The 24,599-nt window shown below is 40.8% G+C and overlaps 1 protein-coding gene across 1 annotated transcript in view; it reads left to right on the forward strand.

Moving 5' to 3' along the window:
• LOC113060429 (feline leukemia virus subgroup C receptor-related protein 2-like) overlaps positions 1-16,893 on the forward strand; it is a 36,363-nt gene extending 19,470 nt beyond the window's left edge. The window contains exons 7-10 of the mRNA XM_026229339.1: positions 11,843-11,948; positions 12,981-13,092; positions 13,689-13,753; positions 15,499-16,893. Coding sequence (XP_026085124.1) covers positions 11,843-11,948; positions 12,981-13,092; positions 13,689-13,753; positions 15,499-15,558 — 343 coding nt within the window. The 3' untranslated portion in view covers positions 15,559-16,893. The remainder of the gene's footprint in view (positions 1-11,842; positions 11,949-12,980; positions 13,093-13,688; positions 13,754-15,498) is intronic.
• The last annotated feature ends 7,706 nt before the right edge of the window (positions 16,894-24,599 follow it).

The following is a 24,599-nucleotide window of genomic DNA, read 5'->3' on the forward strand; positions in this document are numbered from 1 at the left end:
AGAGTGAAGCACATGGGAGCTGAGCCGCCGTGAGATCTGAGTCATACACGGGTTCCCTGCATGAGCCACACTCGCAGCGCGACATTTACAACAACATCACTGGAAATTTGCTCAGAAATTTTCTCTTAATTTCGCGGGATGGCCACAGGAAAAGCACTTGTTGAATGCATTCTTCCGCTACTGGGGCTTTTCCATGGCGAGCAGGTTTCGAGCTTCGAGATTCATCTTCAGAGTTGAGCGAGGAGATGATCTTCATGATCTTCAGTTTAGAGCTTACTTATTTAGTAGGTGGCTTCTCCCCTTTTAGTGGGTTGAGGTGCCATTTGTCTGTGCAGTTACATGAACGTGAACAAATCAGGCAACAAGACATTAGGCAAAAATTGTTTGCTAGTTGTTGAATTTATAACATAGTAAAAGTCTGTGTGGTTACCAAATGTTCCTAAAATGTTTTTAAAGCTTAAGGTGACATTGTTACACTGTTATTACACAGATGAGTACTGAGTAATATTTATTAAGAACACGTACAGTATTTACTGTAAGGTTAGGGTTTGGTTTAGGGTTCCTGTGGCTCAGTGGTAGAGCATTGTATTAGCAGCGCAAAAGTTTGTGGGTTCAATTCCCAGGGAACACACATATTATCAAATAAAAAAAAATCCTGAATGCACTGTATTTACATTTAGCAGAGGCTTTTATCCAAAGCGACTTACAAATGAGAACAATAGAAGCAATCAGACCAATGAAAGAAACAACAACAGTATACAAATGCCATGAGAAGTTTCAGTTAGTCTAGCACAAAACGTATAGGTATGGGCTTTTTGTTTTGTTTTTTTAAGAATACAATAGAATAGAAAAGAAAATGCAAGTGCTGGTATTAGTTGGTCAAGTGCAGGCGAAAAATATGTGTCTTTAGATGTTTTTTTGTTTTTTTTTAATGAGTAAATACTCAGCTGGGCACAGTCCAGGAAAAGGTCAGTGAGAGTGATTTTGAACCTCTTTGGGATGGCACCACAAGGTGCTGTTCACTTGCAGAACGCAAGCTTCTAGTGAGTTTAGGTATATTGGTGCCGCGGCAGTGGTCGTCTTGTAGGTAAGCATAAATACATTGAATTTGTTGAGCAGCTACTAGTAGCCAGTGTAACCTGATGAGGAGAGGAGTGATGTGAAATTTTTTTAGGCTCATTGAAGACAACCCTCGCTGCTGCATTCTGGATCAGTTGCAGAGGCTTGATAGTGTCACAGTCTTCAGCTGGTGTGCCCTGGATGGCGACCAGATGACACTGTTTTTCTGTGTCTTGGCTTGTGCCTTGTTTGTTTGGTGCCATGTGCTCTCCTGTCTATTGTCTGATCCCGCCCATCTTGTTATGTCATTATTGTTTTAGATGCCCCACCTGTGTCTCCCTCGTTAGGTTCCCTACTTATTCTCCTTGTCTCTGCAATCCTCTGCTGGTTCGTTAATTAATGTTGTGTTCAGAGTATCGTTGGATGTTTGTATGCTTGCCTTGCCTTGCCTGCTGTTTTTCCCCCTTGGGGTAGTTTTTTGTTGTAGATTTGTTTATATTTTACGATTAATAAATGCTCTTATCTTCCTGCTTTTGAGTCCTTGCCTCATCCCTGCTCCCGACTGTGACAGAATGAACTAGCCAACAGAGGACACAGCGGAAGATGGGCTCACTCAATCTACCAGCCTCCACTATCTGCAGCCCCCTCTACCAACGCATGCTTAAGGTAGCAGCATTGAGTTCCCTCTATCAACAGGGAACTGACGTGAGGGAATTTGCGATGGAGTTCAGGAATGCTGTGGATGGGCTGGACTACAACGATGCAGCTCTCAAGCGCCTTCCGAATTTTGCCCTTGATGAGCCTCTCAATTGGTGGAGGATGAAAGGGCTGGATCACCTGACGTTTGTGGGGTTCGTAGACTACCTAGCTCATCAGGGAGACCTTCCAGAGTCGAGTCAGGTGCCCGTTGACTTTCCAGAGTCAGGGCTAGTTCCTGTTGACCTTCCAGAGTCGAGTCAAATTCCATTTGACTATCCAGAGTCGAGTCACATTCCACTTGATCCTCCTGAATCAAGTCAGATTCCTGTTGACCTTCCAGAGTCGAGTCAGGTGCCCGTTGACTTTCCAGAGTTGAGTCAGGTTCCTGTTGACCCTCCTAAGTCGAGTCGAGCCGAGTTGAGTCAGGTGCTCATGGATCCTCCCGAGTTGAGTCAGGTGCTCATGGACCCTTCAGAGTCAGGGTTAGTCACCGTCGACCCTCCAGAGTCGGGGTTAGTCACCGTCGACCTTCCAGAGTCAGGGCTAGTTCCTGTTGACCTTCCAGAGTCGAGTCAGGTTCCCTGTGATTTTCCAGAGTCAGGTTCCGGTTTACCATCCAAAGTCGAGTCAGGTGCTCGTGGACCCACCAGAGTCAGGGCTAGTCACCGTTGACCTTCCAGAGTCAGGGTTAGTCACCTTTGACCTTCCAGAGTCAGGGTTAGTCACCTTTGACCTTCCAGAATCAGGGCTAGTCACCGTTGACTTTCCAGAGTCTGGACTAGTCACCATGGACTTTCCAGAGTCAAGGCTAGTCACCGTTGACCTTTCAGAGTCAAGTCAAGTCACCGATGATCTTCAGAGACAGAGTCAAGTCACCGGTGATCTTCAAGGACAGAGTCAAGTCACCAATAATCTTCACGAACAAATGCAGGTCACCAATAATCTTCACGAACAAATGCAAGTCACCAATAATCTTCATAAGCAGAGTCAAGTCGGCACCGATCTTCTGGAATCCAGTATTAACACCATGGGATTACCAGAGTTTCTCCTCACCTCTGCGGAAATTCCAGACACTCATCATGTCTCAATCAAACTCCCAGAGCACCAGACTTTTCCTGTTGTGGCCACGGAGGCTACCTCTAACATATCCAGGTTCTATGTTTTGGACTTACCCAACCAGACTTGTCCTCCCATTGGTCTGGCCGCACGGATGTGGTGGTCTTCTGCTCCGCCCTGGGGGCTTTCTGCCTCGACCACAAGGATGTGGTGGTCGTCTGCTCCGCCCTGGGGGGAGTCTGGTTCGACCACACAGACGTGGTGGTCTTCTGCTCTGCCCTGGGGGGCTTCCGCCCTGACCACAAGGTTATGGTGGTCTTCTGCTCTGCCCGGGGGGGCTTCCACCCTTACCACACATTTGTGGTGGTCTTCTGCTCCACTCTGGGGGGCTTCTGCCCTGACCACACGGTTGTGGTGGTCTTCTGCTCCGCCCTGGGGGGCTTCAGCCTCGACCACAAGGATGTGGTGGTCTTCTGCTCCGCCCTGGGGGGTTCCGGCCTTGACCACAAGGATGTGGTGGTCTTCTGCTCCACCCTGGGGGATTTCCACCCTGACCACACGGTTGTGGTGGTCTTCTGCTCCGCCCTGGGGGGTTTCGGCCTCGACCACAAGGATGTGGTGGTCTTCTGCTCCGCCCTGGGGTATTTCCGCCCTGACCACACGGTTGTGGTGGTCTCCTGTTCCGCCTTGGGGGGCATCCGTCCCGACCACACAGAGGTGGTGGTCTTCTGCTCCGCCCTGGGGGGCTTCCGCCCTGACCACATGGTTGTGGTGGTCAGGTGCTCCGCCCTGGTGGGCAGCATGTGATGTCCTTCATGGACTTATGTTTTTGTGTTTTTGTTTTTTTCTGTCTTCCTCCTATGGATCTGGCCCTCCATCCCTCCCCCTGATCCTCCGCCGGTCCACCTCCCTCCTGGGTTTCTAGTCTGTGTCTTTTTCGTTCTGTTTCCCTCTAAGGACCTGGCCCTGTTTCCCTCTCCCTGATCCACCTCTGTTCCACCTCCCACCGGGATTTCTTTTGTTGGAGCGCCTGGAATCTGCTCCTTAAAGGTGTCATATGCAAAAATTGAGGTAAAAATATCCATAACATGACCTACACGCATCAAAAGAATGAAAATAAATAAGGGCGATGATGTCATTAAAAAAATGTCAAGTTATAGTGCTGCAGATATATCAACCTTAATTAGCATTAGCATTACTAGCCCCGGCCCGACAGGTGTCGTAATACCAGTTTCGGCCATGGGAGGCGGTATGCGGGCAACATAACCACCAGCCAACCTACAATACACGAATAACTCGCACGGCTTGTGGGCGTGTACTTGAACCTGATGTCAATCATGTGGAAAGTACAGCCCACTAGTTAATTTCAGTTCATGGAAGAGAGCGTCACCCACTACAGGGAAACAACCGCGCTCGGAAACACAAATCAAGAGTAAACATTGGCACTGCTTTTAATCACTGGAGACAACTGATGGACCTGAAAGAAATGAGGTTCGACTCCGATCTTGCAACATTTCTTTTGGATTGGTAAGTTAGATGCTGTTAGTATTTTGCTAGAAGTTTGTTTTATATGTTTGTGTATTTGTTTTCGGGAAGTTATAACATAGAAATGTATCGAAGGCTGTTCGATAAATGTGCTAATGTTAGCGTTGGCTAACCGTAGCTGCGTTTGATAATTAGCTAGCTATAACTTAATGTTACCCATTTTATTATATAGGGCTGTGCATGTCTTTACTCATGTACATCTCATCAGTAAAGACGCTCCTGTTATTAGAAGTATATCTCCAGCACGTGTGTTCAGATCAGGGCTGCCAGGTTTTCACAACAAATCCTGCCCAGTTGCTTCTCAAAACTAGACCAATCCCGCTTCCCGGGGTTAAAATATAGCAGGGTTGCCTTGGTATAATTCGCATTTTAGGGGCTAAAGATCACGTTATTTGTATTGGGGTCGCTGCGACCCACAGACATGAAAAACAACCACCACAGACTTGGCAACACTGGTTGGCATTTACTACACAGAGCCGTAATTCACTGACAATCTACACAAAATCGATGTTAAAATCGCAGGCGATTCTTTGTCGATTTTGAAAGCGATTTTGTGTTAGTTGTCAGTAGACTACGGCTGTGTGTAGTAACTGCCGCTCCACCTGAACCAGTGTTGCCAAGTCTGCGGTTGTTTTTCATGTCCGCGGTTTGAAGCAATCACAATACCAATAACGTGATATTTAGCCCCTAAAATGCTAATTTTACCAGGGAAACCCTTCCCAAAAATTTATATTTTAACCCCGTGAAGCAATTTTTATCGGGGAACCTCCCGGAAACTCGATTGGGCTAGTTTTGGACTAGTTTTAAGAAGCAACTGGGCAGGATTTGTTGTGAAAACCTGGCAACCCTAACCTGAACGCACAGGCTGGAGATATACTTCTAATTACAGGAGCGTCTTTACTGATGAGAGGTGCATGAAAATCGCATTCGATTTTTTGCACAGCCCTATTATTATATCATAACTAACCTGCTCTGTCTAGTCTGTTGGTCTCCGTATCCTCTTTGCTTCGTGGTTTTTCTGTGCGTGAAAAAATTAATGTGTGGCGTGAAAGCGTGTGAAAAGTCAATTGCGTGTGTCTCACGGTGAATGCTTGAGAGTTGGCACATTAGTTTCCAAGCACAATAAAGGACAGGTTGATTATTGCTGTTTAGCGTTTGTATTAATCTATGATGTGTCCCTGTTTGCGTACAGGGACATAAAAAAATAATTAAAAGTGATACGTGGACCAAGGTGTCTGAGATTGTTCATTTTAAGTAAAGGATCCTAATATTTCGCCCACAACAATATTTAATGAGGTTAACTTATAACTCCTTGTGGTTAGTCTGCAAGAGATCAACAAGCTTGTATGCTTTGCGGCCGCTTTAAATACAAAATAAGCATTCGATCTACGTTACAGCGTCTGAGCGCTCACAAATCTTTCTGCAGAGTCGTGAGCAGAGCGGCAAGAGCGATTTTTGACGCTCTCGACGCCGGCAGTGTGAACGCACAGTTAGGCTTCGGCTATGGCTGTAGTGTTGTTGTGAAGTTAGGGGCGGAGCATAGAGACTATGCCGTTTCTCGTTTGTTACTCTAGAGTAGACCAATTCACTGCCCCCATCTGTTATGGAATGTGGAGTATGACTTGATTTTTTTTGCCAAACATTACAGATGGCACCTTTAAAGGAGGGGTTATGTCACATTCTTCAGCTGGTGTGCCCTGGATGGTGACCAGATTACACTGTTTTTCTGTGAGCACATGGCTTGTGCCTTGTTTGTTTGGTGCCATGTGCTCTCCTGTCTATTGTCTGATCCCACCCATCTTGTTATGTCATTATTGTTTTAGATGCCCCACCTGTGTCTCCCTCGTTAGGTTCCCTACTTATTCTCCTTGTGTCTGCAATCCTCTGCTGGTTCGTTAATTAATGTTGTGTTCAGAGTATCGTTGGATGTTTTGTATGCTTGCCTTGCCTGCTGTTTTTTCCCCCTTGAGGTAGTTTTTTGTTGTAGTTTTTTTTATATTTTACGATTAATAAATGCTCTTATGTTCCTGCTTTTGAGTCCTCGGCCTCATCCCTGCTCCCGAACATGACAGATAGTACATGCAGGAAGGCCCGTCAGGAGAGCATTACTATAGTCCAGTCTGGAGAGAACAAGCGCTTGGACACAAAGTTGGGTGGCTTGCTCTGACAGGAAGGGTCTAATCTTCCTAATGTTGTACAAGGCAAATCTGCAGGACTGGGTCATTGAGCAATATGGTCAATGAAGCTTAACTGATGATCAATCACAACTCCTAGGTTTCTGGCTGTCCTGGAAGGGGTTATGGTTGACGAATCGAGCTGTATTAGAATAGTTGTGATTAAACGATGGGTTAGCTAGAACTACAAGCAGTTATGTCTAAGTAAGGTTGAGCTGAAGGTGATGGTCATTCATCCCGCTAGAAGTGTCACTCAGGCAGGTTGCAATGCGATCAGCTACCTTCGGGTCATCTGGTTGGAATGAGAAGTAGAGTTGAGTCTCATAAGCATAGCAGTGATAGGAAAAGCCATGCTTCTGAATGACAGATCCTAATGACGTCATGTAGATGGAGAAGGGAAGTAGTCCAAACACTGAGCTTTGAGGAACCCCAGTAGCAAGAAGAGGAAGAAGAAGAAATTGCCTGGAGGAGGTGAGTGGGGATAGGATCAAATGGACAACATCCATCTCTAAGAGTGGAGAGAAGGAGAAGAGAGAGTGTGTATTAGTTGTTATGACGTTATCATCAGTCTGCGGTGTGGAGAATTGGTCACTGATGCTTCTTGTCTTATTTGTGAAGAAAACTGCAAAGTCATCAGCTGTAAAATTTGATGAAGGATGAGGACAAAGAAGAGAAGATCAAGTTTTGAAAAGTGTGCGAGAGTCAGAACAGTTCTTAATTTTGTTGTGGTAGTATGTCTTATGTTTAAGCAGTAAAGACATTTGCATAGAAGAAGGTGAGGAGTGACTGATACACACTGAGGTCAATAGAGTCTCTTGATTTGTAGCATTTCCTCTCTGCAGCTCTGAGTTTAGAGCGATGTTCACTGAGAACATCGGACAGCCAGGGGGCAGATGGGGTGGTGCGTGCTGGTCTGGATGACAATGGGCAAAGGTTGTCCAAGCAAGAGGTTAGAGTGGAGCAAAGAGTGTCAGCAGCACTGTTCATGTCCAGAGCTGAAAACTGAGAGAGTGAAGAAAGTGAGGATGAAACCACAGTAGACAGGCAAGATGGAGAGAGTGAGCGTAGGTTGTGTCAAAAGGTGACCTGAAGGGGAGTCTGTGTTGTGTCAGGAGTAAGTGTGAGGATAGAAGTTATGAGGAAGTGGTCTGAGGTGTACACTGGAGCAACTAAAGTGTTGTCTGTGGAGCAACATTGTGTGTAGATGAGGTCCAGTTGGTTGCCTGATTTGTGAGTAGCTGTAGTGTACGCTCGCTTGAGATCAAATGAGGGAAGCAGAGTGTTGAAGTCAGCAGCCTGGGGTTTTTCTAGGTGGATGTTGAAATCACTGAGCAGTACTAGAGGAGTACCATCCTCAGGAAAGCTTGATAGTTACACAACCAACTCCTCCAATAAGTTTCTCAGTTGACCTGGGGGAAGATAAACGACTACAAAGTGGATTTTAACAGGGTGTGTAATAGTAATTGCATATGATTCAGATGAACTGTTGCCTGTAAGACATTTCTGAAGATCAAATTTCCATTCATTTGAGATAAGGAGATCAGTACCTCCACCCCTCCCAGTTGTGGGAGGGGTGTGGGAAAAAGTGAAATTAGTGGAGAGGGGTTCAGGAGTGGCAGTGTCTTCATGTTTGATCCAAGTCTCAGTTAGGGCCATGAGGTTGAGAAAGGAATGACTAGCAATAGAATAAATCAATTCTGCTTTGTTGACGGGCAGTTTCAGAGACAAACTGGAATAGAGAGTAAAGTAGTAGACAGGCCGTAAATTATTGGGATAGGCCTGTCTCTGACGTACATTGCATGCTCTCAAAGTGTTAGTAGTAATAGTAGAGATTTGAAAGCACATAGTGAGTACAAATGACATAAATAAGTATTTGAGAACAAGATATAGAAAAAGTAAAGAAAGGGGAGAAAAACAATACTCAGGTCCTTTGTCGGTGTTCTAGTTCGGTGGAGTCATGCAGGTAGAGTCGATGGTCTTTATATTTATCGGTCTTCAAACGAGGAGCCTTCACACAAGAGCTGTCGTGACCGCCGCCATGATGAAACTAACCACTTTATATTTGCCTGAGTACTTGTTATTGAAGGCAGCTAGCCATGCCTTACTATTTAGCAAACCGAAACTGGAGAGTCCCGCGAAACAAACGCGACTTGAGCACGTATTTACCATGGTAAAACGCAGTAAGTGAAACAAAGTTTCCTAGCAACGACAACCGCGCAAAATCTAATGAGAAAAACAAGGCAAAATACTTACAAACTGATGTCCTTTTCTGTTGCTCAACTGCTTCTTCTAACAAGGGCTTCAAAACAGGTAAATAAGTACTTTCACCGGCATTTATAACAAAATCTGAGCGTTGTCTCAGTAAAGTGTCTGCTAAATGCATAAATATAAATGTAGGGTCAGTTGTTTGTAATTATGCATAATTTACAGTAAATGAAACAATTGTAATTGTCACGTTAAAAAAAAGAAAAGTTTAAAGAAAAGTTAAACTTTTTTCAGCTTTGTCACAAGAAATGCTTACATCACATTTCTTCCACTCTGACCAAAGTGCAAATGTACCATGGCTCGTGCACAGCTATAAAAACAAACATGGCAGGATTTCACAACAAATGTCCATTTCACACTTTTAAGAGCCGACATCTAATAATGAAATATTGTAATGTATGAAAGTTGCCTTTTTTTTTTTTTTGCACCTAGTATGTTTGTTATAACATTAAATAACTGGACTGTGCTAACCAGCCAAATTTTTACCTTTTGATTTCTACACAGACTGACCATAAAGTAATTATATGGATGTACATATAATTATATATAATTCTATGGAGCCAGAAGAGTCTCAATAAAGATAAATGCACACACTACATTCACATATGCACACACATGATTCATAAATACACACACAAGATGCACAAATGCGCACAAAATTCACAAATGCACACACAAAATTTAAAAAGCACAGAAGATTCACAAATGCATACAAAATTCAGAAATGCACACAAAAATCAGAAATACACACACAATTCAGAAATGCAAACAACATTTACAAATGCACTCAAGATTCACAAATGCACAGGACAAGATTCACAAATGCACAGGACAAGATTCAGAAATGTATTTCTGATGCACACACACATATATCTTGATTCACAAACTGCTTGCGGTCTGTGAACTTCACTGCATTTGTGTGTGAATTTTGAGACTCCCCTGACTTGGCTCAACACACAAATGCTTTTTTTTAAACAGGGAATGATCAGCAACCAATCAGATATCTCCCTTCTTTTAGCCAATCACAAGAATGCACCCCATGTGGGGGGATTGTTTACTTATAAGCCAATCACATGAACGTGTTCACACAGCAATTGTATTAAATTGTATGAAAATACAGATGTTTAGATTACAATTCAGGTTTATTTTTTATTATTTTTTACTAAATATAAATTTAAAAATGTCTCAATACATATAGCCCAGTGACTGCAGAAAAAAAAAAGTTAACCATGGATTCATAAATTTGCAATAGGCAATTATTTCATTTTATTGAAATATTTTAATGAAAGTAAAAAAAAAAATGTTTAAACCTTTTTGAATATTTAAATATATCTAAATATTCTTTTGGATGCAATATAGAAGTCACTTTAATTATAATATTCAGTCCCTACATGAAGAGAGAGTCAGTGGTCCGCTGCGAGAGGAAAGTGGCTCTCTGGCTGCGAAAAGTGGGTCTCCGGCTGTCGTTCGCTTAGGAAAGTGAGTTGATCGCTGCGTGAGGAAAGTGAATCGTTCGCTCAACTTCGCTGCTTGAGGAAAGTGAATCGTTCGCTGAGGAAAGTGAGTCGCTCGCTGGGTGAGGAAAGTGAGTCGCTCGCTGGGTGAGGAAAGTGAGTCGTTCGCTGCGTGACTCGTGAGGAAAGTGAATCGTTCGCTGAGGAAAGTGAGTCGCTCGCTGGGTGAGGAAAGTGAGTCGTTCGCTGCGTGACTCGTGAGGAAAGTGAGTCGCTCGCTGGGTGAGGAAAGTGAGTCGTTCGCTGCGTGACTCGTGAGGAAAGTGAGTCGTTCGCTGCGCAAAGTGGGTCGCCGGCTGTGTGAGGTAAGTGAGTCGTTCGCTGAGGAAAGTGAGTCGTTCGCTGCGTGAGGAAAGTGAGTCGTTCGCTGATTGGCTTATAAGTAAACAATCCCCCACGTGGGGTGCATTCTTGTGATTGGCTAAAACAAGGGAGATATCTGATTGGTTGCAGATCATTCCCTGTTTAAAAAAAGGCATTTGTGTGTCAAGCCAAGTCAAGGGAGTCTCAAAATTCACACACAAATGCAGTGAAGTTCACAGACCGCAAGCAGTTTGTAAATCAAGATATATGTGTGTGTGCATCAGAAATACATTTCTGAATCTTGTCCTGTGCATTTGTGAATCTTGAGTGCATTTGTAAATGTTGTTTGCATTTCTAAATTGTGTGTGTATTTCTGAATTTTGTGTGCATTTCTGAATTTTGTATGCATTTGTGAATCTTCTGTGCTTTTTAAATTTTGTGTGTGCATTTGTGAATTTTGTGTGCATTTGTGTATCCTGTGTGTGTATTTATGAATTATGTGTGTGCATGTATGAATCCTATGTGTGCATATGTGACTGTAGTGTGTGCATTTATCTTTATTGAGACTCTTCTGGCTCCATATAATTCAGTCATGACAACTCTCTGAATAGTTTTACAAGGGATAAATGACAGTGTTAAATGGATATGACGATGTTAATGATACTCATACTGAGAAAGTATGGACTTACTACTGCTGATAGATACACAGACACAGTTCTGTTAGCATGGAAGATGCTGCTGCTTCATGAAAGGGCATACTTTTGTTATGTTATGCAGTCGTCTGCTAGGGGCTCGTTTTGTGTTTATTTAATTGATTATTAAAGTTTTACGCTTAAATGTTCATAAATGAGCTTTTAACTTTGTTACACATACATAAATACCATAGTAGATCTAGACAGGTGGTGCTGGGGGAGGTGGAGGGTTTTAGAGCAACTCTGATGGTGTGCAGCATGACCAACATACAGTGAACACTAAACCTGACTGTTGAAATGTTTAGATTGGGCAAGCAGCTTATCTTATCTAGTGAATGATTTGATTTCTAGCAGATTGCATGTAAAGGACCTATTAGCATGCAACACCTAGACTTTCATGACTGATCTAGATATATGTTTTTTATGTTTATGTGTGCTAATGGAGGACTGGTGAATGATTATTTCCAGTATTGCTGCATATGGTGCAGTAGTTTGGAGCATCTGATTCTTCAGTCTCTTCCGTCTTTGGCTGCAGGTTCTTCATGACGGGTTATCTACCGCTGGGCTTTGAGTTTGCAGTGGAGCTCACATACCCAGAGTCAGAGGGAACATCATCTGGACTGCTCAACTGCTCAGCACAGGTCATGCATCTGCTCTTCACTTTTAGATATATGGAAAAGTCAAATCTAAAAAGACATTCAAGGGACCTATTCCCACCTCTTACTGTGAATCAATGGATGGTTGCAAGTTAAAAATTCTAACTTATTGATTTAATTAAAACATCTATTGACCTAATACATGTTAATAATTACTACTTAATATGTACATGCTAAATAAGTTATATTTAGTATGTGCTATACTAGCTGCTAATTTAACTAAAATAAATTACTTGATTCCAGAGCCACCACTCAATCTTGAAACTTTTTTTGAATAATCAACTTAAAAATAGCTGCTTATTAGCATGCATATTACTAGCATATTAGCTGTTTATTAGTGCTTATAAAGCACATATTAATACTTTGTGCTGCATGGCCATATTTTATATCCTTAGCAACTACCTTATGAACTATTAATAAGCAGCAAATTAGGGGTTTATTGCGGGAAAAACTTAGTTAATATTGAATATGTGTTTCCTTAATCTAAAGTGTTAAATAAAATGTTTTTATGCTACAAATTATTAGGTTTCCCAGTGTTATTTGTTAGTTAAACAATTTTGGTAGCACTTTATTTGACAGTTCTGTTCTGCATGTACTGTATATACTATTTATTTGTTATAGTAATTGTCCTGTACTATATTGATATAAAAATAAAAAGAGAAGGAAAATATACTAAATTTGTTGTTTAGGAACATGAAGTGCATTAAACATTTCATTCCGTCAAGGTTTCCCAAAATAAGTTTGGGAATTGAAAACCCAATAATTAATTAAATCATAAAAACGAACAATTAAATTAAATAATAATAAAAAAATCACAACAATCAAAATAAAACACAAAGTAATATTTTTTTGGAAAATGTGTATTTGGTGCAATATTTAAATGTTGAGAAAATGCTTCTTAAAACTGAAATGATTTTTGTAAATCCAGTGGTGCTAACAGAAGAAACAGAGGTGTAAAGATAAGAGCGTGTTTATGGTACATAACACACAGGCTCAGGGTGTTTCTGTTGTGCACAGATGTTTGGAATCACATTCACCATCATTCAAGGCAAAATCATTGATCACTTCAGCACACTGGCCGGAAACATCTTCCTCTGTGTGTTCCTCCTCATCGGCTCCATCACGACAGGTAGAAGCTCATCACCACTTCATGAACATCACTTAAGCAGACCTCGGAGAGTAGAGCAGTGGCGCTTGCAACACCAAAGTCATGGGTTTGAATGCATGAACTGATAAACTATGAACCTTGAATGTTATGTAAATCGTTTTGGATTGTGTCAAATTCATGAATGTAAATGTTTATTTTTTTAAATGTGTAATTGTAACTTTGGACCCACTTTATATTAAGTGGCCTTAACTACTATGTACTTACATTTTAATTAATAATTTAGTACAATGTACTTATTCTTTACATACATGTTTTTACATTGTACTTATATATTAAAAAAACTACATGTAATTACATCTGTATTTAATTTCTGTAATTACATTTATAATTACACTGTTGACCCATACTTTACACCTTAACCCACCCTTAAACTTACCCATACCTCCAACCCTCTCCCTAACCTTACCCCTATCCCACCTCAATAGCAGCAAAAGTGTTTTACAATACAATATGAACACAATAAGTACATTGTACTTATTTTTTTATGTAAGTACATAGTAGTTAAGGCCACCTAATATAAAGTGGGACCGTAACTTTTATGTCTCTCTGCCTCGCAGCACTCATCAAATCTGACCTGCGGCGACAGAAGGCCAACAGTCAGCCTCAGACAGAGCTGATCGCTGTACGTATGTTTTAGTTTGAGCTCTCTCTTCACCAGGCCTGGATCACAGTCAGACGGGCTTATAGTGACCATTCGTTCAACATTTTGCAGGACAATCCTGAAATTGGAAACTTTGTCCTGCATTTTTCAAGTCATAAGAAGTGTCCTGCATGTCGTCCTGTCATCACTTAAGGGTTTGTGTCTTGGTGAGCAGCTGTCTATAAAGGTGACACGGCGAGGCGGATCACAGTCAAATACACAAAACAGTTAAAATTCAAGAAGAAAGAAGAACAACAGAATAACAATTAAAATTAACAATATAACTCAATGGGGCCATCTAGTGGTCATGAAGGGACTGGTGAGAGCTCAAGGCTTGTGATGAGGAGGTTCCCAGATTGATCTCTTGCTGGACTAATAATATGGCAAACACTAATACAGTGTTAATACTAATACCTATTATAGATTCTAACTATAAAATAAAGTTTTTACTTTCACGCAATATTGGTGAGCAAAACAGGTTGCACAAAATGACTGTTGACAGGCTTTTACAGATGAAATGGTTGTCCCTCCATAGCTCCTGATATTCAGATTTGCTGATTTTGATCAGGATCCAGGATGTCCCAAACTGTAACTCACGGTCACTCCTGTGCCTCATAAATGTCTCGGTCGCCCTGGTATTGTATTGTCCTTCAGCCCAGTGAAGTGGCGGTCAGGCTGAGGGTTTTGATGTGACGGTTAGGTCTGACAGAGGGACAGAAAGAGCTGGAGGCCACGACCGAGCGCCACTTCAGAGGACAGCAAGATCATATCCAGTGACAGGACAAACTCTGAATCAAACTGCATGAGAGAGCTTCAGACGTGAGAGACTGACACAGCTAAAGCACTCAAAGAAACGTAAAAACTTAAAAACACCCAGAGAGCAAAAGGTTTTGCTTATTTTAAGAGAAAGATGCAGTGCACACAATGCAACATGTCCATGTGGCAAAAAAAAAAAAAAAAAAACAGCAACAAACACGAACAAAAAATCTTTACTAGAATTGAATATAAGTTGCAAACAAACCCAAAAAAGTGTGCAGCCAGTGAATTAAATAACTGCAAACACTTGTCTCTTAAAATCCATATCAGATTGGTTAGTTAGGTCAGTAAACTAGATCAGACAGTAAGCACATCAAATCAAATTTTCTGCTGTATTTGTCAAACATGAGCAATGTGTGTCTGACTATTATATATAATCTTATCTGCCTGATCAAAATTTTTTTTTTAACAGCTCTTTATATAAAGTGCATATACAGTAGTAGTACGTTTATACAACTATTAGAAAATCTGGAATCTGAGGGTGAAACAATCTAAATACTGAGGAAATCATCTTTAAAGTTGTTCAAATGAATTCTTAGCAATGCATGTTACTAATCAAGAATTAGGTTTTAATATAGTTACACTAGGAAATTTACAAAATGTCTTCATGGAACATGATCTTTACATAATATCCCAGTGATTTTTGGCAGAAAATAAAAATGTATAATTTTGACCCATACACTGTATTTTTGGCTATTGCTACAAATATACCCCAGAGACTTAAGACAGCTTATGTGCTCCAGGGACACATTTATGCCGTTGTGGGAGTCTTATTCTACTAAAACGTAACAATCTATTCTTGTGATGCAAAGGTGTATTTTCAGCATTATTACTCCGGTGTTATTTTAGGGTTCCTTACTGATGTACTGTAGTTAATGTGAATGAATTTACCATTTGTTTCTTCTGTTCAGGATTCATCCGTCAATTCCCAAGATGGGAAATCATTACCAGTAAAAGAGGTGAAGATGTAAAGATGGAAACCATCGGAATCAAACTCTCTTCAACACGTGCATCACAACTCCATATGAACCATCGTACGCACAAATCCTCCTGAACTTCACGCAGTACAAAAAGTGGGAGACTGTTGAATTCAATTCACACAAGTATGTTTTAATATGTGTCATGATGTGAATCTCATGACAACTGTACAGCACACTGAAATAAGAGAAGAAAGTATTTCAGGAATATCTTCAGTGATTAATGTGTGTTATAGTGTGTAGTGTAATGTGTGACTGAATACAGTGCCCTGCATCATATTTGCTTAATGAAATCCAAGATGACTTTCTCACTCATTTTGGGTGCCGATTCCAAAAATAGTGTATGTTCTGACAAAGTATGATGCATTTTGTAGCATTGATGCCTAATCCTTATTTCAAGATCATATTTATGGTCAATGACGGAAGAAAATTAGAAAATGTTCAAGTTTTAAGTCATGAAATTTAGTATTTGAACATGTGTTTACAGTCTGTAATATAGTTTGGTTAAAATTTCTCAATGGTAGTGTAAAAAACACGTTTTTACCCTGACATAACTCTTTTCAGAACAAGGCATTTTGTAGCATGTTCCTTTAAATGTTAATGAGCTCTGCTGACTCCGCCCCTCTCTTCCATGAAGCTCTAACTGCTTACTTTGGCCGCATTCATCGAGAAACTTGCTAATTAGCACATTATTAGGAACAGTGAGTTGCAAAGTTAAAAAACCTTATACTCACTTCTTCTGTCGGGTCTAAGGTAAGAACCAGTCCAGTCTGTGCTGAAACGCTACTGTCAGTCAAACTATTGCGGGAGGGGCCTGTTTCTGTGACATCATGATTTGAGAAAGTGGAAATGATTTGAGATAAAAAAAAAACAAAAAAAACAAAAAAAAAAAAAACAGGTGGATTTTTATCATTATAGGGTGGTTGTGTACACACTGCCAACACACCAGTTCATTTTAAAAAACTTGTAAAAGTGCTTGTAACATCTGATGACCTCGAATGTCTGTGTCGACCCTTTTGTCTCCTTTCAACAAATTTGCAAACAACTACATTCCTTAAGGTCATTCAGTTCACTTTATTAATTTCATATGGCTTCAGATATCCAGAATACTGCCCTGCAAACAAAGTGCTGCACACTGATTATGAGTGTAGTTTGTGTGTCACAGCACAGACCCTGCTCTCAGAGACAACTCAACACTTCTGTGTGTAGATAGTTTCTGTTAGCAGTCTTTGTGGATGTGGATGTTGTTCACTTACAGTATTTCTATAGAAACATTCTTGGTGTAAATTGAGTCTGACGTTCAGTAATAAAGATAACTGGAGGCTAAATTACAAACTGTGCACGTCTTGTATTTTTTTCCATGTTAGTGAATCATTTAACAAGCAAACGATCTTCTAAATTATTCCACATACGTTCTGCTTTTCCATTACAGATATGTGCAAAACTTTAGCGATATTTTATAAATGTTGTTAATTGCAATTCATCGATTTGACAACACTAATTCAAATATTTATTGACATCATAAGGGGTACTCTTCTGAAGAGACGGGTTTATGATGTGCGTAGTTAATAAATGAACAATCTAGACACAGAAGCAGCTCAAATGTGTCAGGTTTTCATCATTCCCAGATTTACAATTATGTCATTTCACAGTTACAATCACTGTACTATTATTCAAACACAGTAGTGCCTAAAATCAACATTGACATTTGTGAAAAAAAGAAAGATTTTTTTTTTAAAATTCAATTATATTGATATTATATGCTAAAATAATAGCTAAAATAGACACAAAAGTACCAGTACTGTAATTGCTTCTGGACAGCTGAACTTCAAATTACCCTATACACTTTTTATCATTTTAATATTACACTGATTCCAATATATTACAATATTACACTGAAGTCAACACAGCCGTCCCGTGCCGTAGCTGTGAGAATCACTCAGTTCCTCTTCTTCTGACGGACTCCCACTGCTTCCTGAAGATCAACCATTAACATGTCTAAGATAGAGAAACCTACAAACACAAAGAGCAGAATGAAGATCTTCAAACGCTGATAGATCAATCCTCAGTATACTGTACTGATGATGAAAGAGGACGGTCTTCAGTGTTTCTACTGATACAAACTACAACACACACTACTGTTCAATCGTTTCATTCATTTGAACAAAAATACACTAATATAGTGAAATATTATTACTATTTAAAATAGCTGTGAATCTGTGTTAAACTGTAATGTGTTTCTGTGATGCACAGCTGTATTTTCAGCATCATTCCTCCAGTCTTCAGTGTCACATGATCTTCAGAAATCATGAAAATATGATGATTTACTGCTCAAGAAACATTTCTGATTATTATCAATGTTGAAAACAGTTCCTATTTTTGTGGAAACCGCGATACTTTTTATTTTTCAGGATTCACAGATGAACAGAAAGTAAGAAGGAATTTTATGCTTTTATTTTTTACGGGTGTCTTACGTGTAAAATTATCCTGCTACAGATGCTCTCTCCTCTCCTTTAGATAATAATTTCTTGTCAAGATTTACAGTAAATATTTGAAAGTAAACATTATTTTGTATCTGACGGTGAAATTTAAAACATGTTCACCAGTCCAAGTGCTTTTTTTATTAGTGGACAGTACATGCACTCATATGTATATCAAATAACAGTAATTTCCTTTTCTGCTCAGTGATAATGTTAGTTGATGGGTCAGCAATGATCAAGATGCTGACTATGAAGTGCAGGAGTTGACCATATTCAGGTGTGTCTGTGTGGAGTCTCTGGGACAGGAGGCTGTGATCTCTGAAGCCCAGCGATCACTGACACCACGAGCAGCCAGCTCCTCAACACATTCATCCTTCACCTGAGGAGGACAGCACATGCTATTACCACGGTACTTGAGATACACCACACTGAATGACTGTTATACTCGTGTAGCGTGGATTTACTCTGTGGTACTTACTTGACACATATGCAGAGAGCATTGATTATGGAGCTAACAGTTACAGTGTGGTTAGCTCGGTTAGCTAACAGTCACACACAACTAGTCCTATATAATCCATCTTTACAATATTATTTTAACCAGCCGTGTATGAAACTTTCAGTTTATCTTAAATGAAAAATAATAAACAAAGTAGCAACTAGTAGACTAATAAATGTCTCAGTAATTTAAAATTGTAACTATAGTATATCTGTTTTATGCTTTAACCTTTTTAAACTTTGTAAACTACTGTCCTTTTAATTTACTCACTTTTGTGATTTTCCTTTTATGTTGCACTACTGATGATCGTTGTTTTACATATTTCTCAGCTATAATCGTCATCATGTGACGATCCAAACCCAAAACTTCTGTGATGCATTTAATTCTTTTACAGGTTAAAATGCTTTTTGTCTATACCTGAATGTACTATAGAAAAGATCTACTGCATGTGTCATTGCGAAATGTAACTATATTATCATCTAGCTGTAATCTGTGACTATAAGACTTGAAGATATTAAGGGGGGGGGGGGGGGGGGGGTTGGGGGGGTGAAATGCTCATTTTCACTCAATATCCTGTTAATCTTGAGTACCTATAGAGTAGTACTACATCCTTCATAACTCCAAAAAGTCTTTAGTTTTATTATATTCATAAGAGAAAGATAGTCTGTACCGATTTTTCCCGGAAAAACACGAGTGGCTGGAGGCGTGAGGTGTGGGCGGAGCTAAAGAATCACGAGCGCCAGTAGGCTTTTGCGTTGAGAGCGTTTGGAAGCTGTGACTTTACCTTGAGAAAAAAAAAAAAAAACATCATCCAAAACAAACCATGGCTAACAGTCAGATTCAGCGTATATTTATGATCCAGAATCAGATCCCGAGGCTGAAACTGAACGAGAGCAGCAGCAGCAAACGACTCGCTCTGAGCGGGGCTCGAACCCAGTCTCGCATGGGAGGCGGACGCACTAACAAGGAGGCAGAGATATTTTAAGCAGTTTTACTCACCGCCTGCGGTTCCAACACAGGATCGTGACCCTTTTTCGTTGGGACTGCATTATCCTTAAGAAATAAACGATACGCAAATCCGTCGTCAAACTGGGCCTTGTGAACAAGCATCTTCGAAATGCAGGGAACAAACACAAACACTTGCACAACTCCGTTGATGCTCTGTAAAAATAAACTCCATCCACTGGTCCCTTAATGTTTTTTTTTTTTTTTTTTGGTAATCTGTGCAGGGTTGTCTTGCCCTCGAGCACAAATTCTGAGTATGGGTCACCATACTTGGCTGAATGTCACGTCACTTTCTGTGCAGAAGCCACTGTGTCCAAAGCCATCCGCACTGTTGGAGGTACATACACTGAGAAATCTTGTGTGTTTGATACAGAAGAATTGATTTAAAGGGATAGTTCACTCTCAGATTAAATTTTGTTATGTTTTAGCTTACCTCAAGGACATCCAAGATGTACTTTTCTCTGTTTCCTCAGTATTTCCCATTTTGATATTTTTAGGTCCAACCGTTCTTGTCTGTGTCTCACATAATGGATGTCTATGGTCACCACCTCAAAGAGCATGCACAGAGGAGTCAAAATCAAACAATTCCCCATCGTAAGTACACATTGATGACCTAAGACTCGAAACGAGCGGTTTGTGTAAGAAAACGAACAGTATTTATATAGCTTTTACCTCTTGTACACAACCACGTCCAACTGATCTGAGGGCACGAGTGCTTTCTGATGTGACGTGTGCGCGCTCTGGCTTAGTCTGCGCAAGCGCGGAAAGCGCCGGAAGTGATCTCTCGTGCGTGTACATCACTCATTGTTTACACTTACTGTCTATGGTTTACACAGATTTCGGAAGTGTTAATTTTCACTGTGAAGATCGAAACATATTTAGACATACAGGAAATAGCAATGGAAGACTATTTCGATATATCATTAGACAACGTTGAATTTTTTCACAACCATATATATTTGAACCAGAATACACAGATCAAGTACTCAGAAGCGATCCGCTGTAGCAGCACATCTTCAAGCCTCAGAGAGACAGAGATCTCTTCATAATTGGTGGTGTTTTAGTAGCAAGTGTTGTGAGATGCCAACAGAAGTGGAGAGCATATGTTGTCACGAATGGAACATAGCAATGCCACAACTACAAGACGACGACGAGGACATTGACAGTATCCCATCACACACCTGCCTAACTGAAGATCCTGAGTTTTCTCCGCTGTTGAGTCGCAGCCTTTTGCACGTTGTGTTTAGTTTGCCACGTATAAACTGGAGGTGACATCCAATGCCAGATTGACCCAATGGCATGCTGTCAATAGAGTGAGTAATGTGTTGTGTTTATTATAATCGCAACGATTATAGGGTGCATTATAAACAAATTAATTAATTACAATTACTGCATTATATTTCACACAGTGCAGATTGGTGGCGTAGCGTGTGGTAAACAATGAGTGATAAAAAAACAAAAAAAAAAAAAAAACAATGAGTGATGTGCATGCGCAAGAGAGCACATCCGGCGCTTTCCGCGCTTGCGCAGACTAAGCCAGAGCGCGTGCGCACGTAACATCAGAAAGCACTCGTGCCCTCAGATCAGTTGGACGTGGCTGGGTACAAGAGGTAAAAACTATATAAATACTGTTCGTTTTCTTACACAAACCGCTCGTTTCGAGTCTTAGGTCATCAATGTGTACTTACGATGGGGAATTGTTTGATTTTGACTCCTCTGTGCATGCTCTTTGAGGTGGTGACCATAGACATCCATTATGTGAGACACAGACAAGAACGGTTGGACCTAAAAATATCAAAATGGGAACTACTGCGGAAACAAAGAAACCTACATCTTAGATGTCCTTGAGGTAAGCTAAAACATATCAAAATTTAATTTGAGAGTGAACTATCCCTTTAATTACAGATCAAACAAATTCTGCAAAGCTACACAACAGAGGAATCCAATCGCATCACTGTTTTCATTTCTGTATTTTCTAATGCATAGAATATCTGAGGCTGGATCCAATATAAATCAATTCTGCATATTATATGATTCACAGTTTATTTCAGTGACATTAGCATGTTATTAAGCTATATGCTGATTAGCATAAAATTAATCAGCAAATAAAGAATTGTCATAAACATCTCTGAAAGGATGTTAAGGGGTTTCAAATCAGAATATGACTTTTTGACTTTTTGTTATGAAACCGGGCATAATGTTCATACATATCTTCTGTAGTGGACACCAGGACAAACGGCTGTTAATCAGGCATTTTGGGGAAACACAACAAGAAATTAGAGATCAAAAGTCCTATGAAATATGAAATATTCTTATGGAAACGTTGCCAAATTATTACTCCCATTATAACAGCTATTTTTCATTATGGTTTGCTCCAAGAACAAATTAATATGTAAATTAGATTAAAATACATTAGTTAGAATGGGAAAACCCAAATGTTAAACTTTCACACACATATTGCATGAAGTAAAATAGCATATCCAATCAGTCTGTTATATCTTTCATAACATGGCTGAGAATCATCTTGTCATCACAAAGTTACTAAAATAGACAAAAAGTAGTCTGAAAGCTAAAAACTGATTGGGGAATGAAAACATTGTTTTTGCCTATTCATGTCTACTTTCTTTTTTAATAACTCAATAACATTTGTTGTTTGGATTTCATTTCAAATTTGAAAGTTATTGGATGGTAGACAAACTTCAAATAATGTACAGGTGGAATTTCACACATCAAAAGAAACAGTATAGACTACAAAAAAAAAAAAAAAAAAAACAAAAAAAAATCTAAATATATTTGTTAATCAAAATATAGCTTAAAATAAATTATACGTTTTGCCAACCTAGCCTTAGACAACACAAACAAGTGTCCTTCCTTAATCAGATTAAATTCTTTCATCAATACATTTTGATAATTAATGTATTATGTAGCTATATATCAGCATTTTGCTGATTTTGTCTAGTTTTCAGTGAGCATTCTGGGATAGCTTCTGTGTTGGGCACTCCTGTGATTTGTGAAATGTTCAACCAAACACTAGTTTGTGGTGTGCAGTGTGTATCCCACAATGATGATATGTTACCAGAGTCACACACATTCTCAGTCAGCAGCAACGACGTCCACACTTCCAGCTTCCCAGTGGGCGGACAGCATGTGTTCATTGGCACGTTTGACTTGAGCAGATTTTGTTTGGACGCCTGCCTCTCTGAAACAGCGCAATAGATCAAACTGACCATGTGCTGCCGCTGTGGTGTTATTTCAAGGGTTTATGTTCCCCTCGCTATCTCAGATGCTAACCTCATCCTCAGTACTTACGGTCAACGCTCCCGTCGTTTTCCAGGTTGTACGAGCTCACCAGAAAAGACCGGCTCTACAAAAACATCCAGAGGATGCAGCAAACCCACAGCTTTCAAAACTTCCACATCGTACCCCAGACCTTTGTGCTTCCTGCCGAATACCAGGAATTCAGCAGTGAGTGGGCACCTCGTCCAATCAGCACTCAGACTAGTGTTTGGCTATTAACATAAACAGTGTCTATTAGAAAAATGTGTCTGCTTCTCCTCTGGGCTTTAATAACACCCTCTCTGTCCTCATGCAATCCTCAGGCTCCTTCAGCAAAGACAGGGGCGCGTGGATCATCAAACCAGGGGCGTCCCCCAGAGCCAGAGGCATCTATCTGTGAGTATGACATGCATTTTAAGGCATCACTAGTGTGTTTCTGATGTTAAAAATCAATCTATTTCCCACAAGACTGGACAGGGCTTAGTTTGATTACTAAGGAGATCACAAAGTTTCCCTTGAGTTAATTATAAGAAGTTTTATTTTAACTTCATTTGATGCTATATGATACATATGATTCATTTCAACATTTATTCTCCTGGTTCAGATTCATGCGAATCATGTTAAGAGCTACAAATCCACCCATGCAGCTTCAGCTAATGCAACACAAATGAATTACATGAACTTCAGATTACATATACAAGTAGATTGAACACAGTCAAATTAGGTTGTGTTGCTTGTTTAATTTAAAGGGGTGGTTCATTACGATTTCACTTTTTTAGCATTAACAAATATCTGCAACGTTACAAAGCTTCATAAAAGAAGGAAATGATCGGCGTGATTCTCAGAGTACGAACAGAGCAGTTAATTATGTGAATGTCACGGTTTTACGCTGCCTGAAGGAATACGGAGTCGAGGATAAACAGAATAAGGCTTTTAATATATCCAACACAGGGGGTATCCAACATGGAGCACAGAGGTAGACACACGTAAGTAGCAAGTGAAGACCCGACAAAACAGAACTGAAAGGACAAGGCTTAAGTACAAAGGATAATGGGGAAACACAGGTGGATGGAATAACTAAATTAACAGGGACATGGAACACATGAGGAAGATAATAGACACACCTGGGAACTAATCAAACTAAACACCGAAGACACAAACTGGGTCACGGGCAAAAACACACTAAATGAGTCCAGGTGTGTGACAGTACTCCCCCCTCCCGCTAGGTGCGTCCTCGCACCGTAGAAACAACAGGGGGAGGTGTGGGTGGGAACTTGGGAGGAGGTTCCGGTGGAGGACGGACTCCTAGGAGGGGGCCAGCAGACAGGGACCACAGAAGGAGGAGCCAGGGAGGAGACGGAGGAAGGAGCCAGGGAGGAGACAGGAGCAGGAGGAGCCAGATGGTCCACCAGAGACCAGCCAGGACTGAGATCCAAGGTGGAGTCGACGGCGGGAGGAGCCATGGTGAAGGAAGGGTCGACGACACCAGGGGGCCGACAGGCGGAGACTGCACCGGTGGGTGAGGAGCCCAAGATGGAGCAGCACAGCCGCAGAGCCAGGGTGACGTCGAGGATCCGGAGGGCCTAGGTGGAGCTTAAGGCTCAGGCGACCAAGGCAGAGGCGGGGTCCTGGCAGACCGCTGTGGAGCCGGAGTGACCGAGGATGGAGGTGGAACTGGAGGGAAGGAGGTGCCTGACAGAGCCGGAGGGATGGAGTGACGAGGTGGAACCAGAGGAGAGGAGTCCCGAGGTGGCGGATGGTCGACGACTGACCAAGGT

The sequence above is a fragment of the Carassius auratus genome, chromosome 42, assembly GCF_003368295.1.
Source record: "Carassius auratus strain Wakin chromosome 42, ASM336829v1, whole genome shotgun sequence".
Lineage (NCBI taxonomy): Eukaryota > Metazoa > Chordata > Actinopteri > Cypriniformes > Cyprinidae > Carassius > Carassius auratus.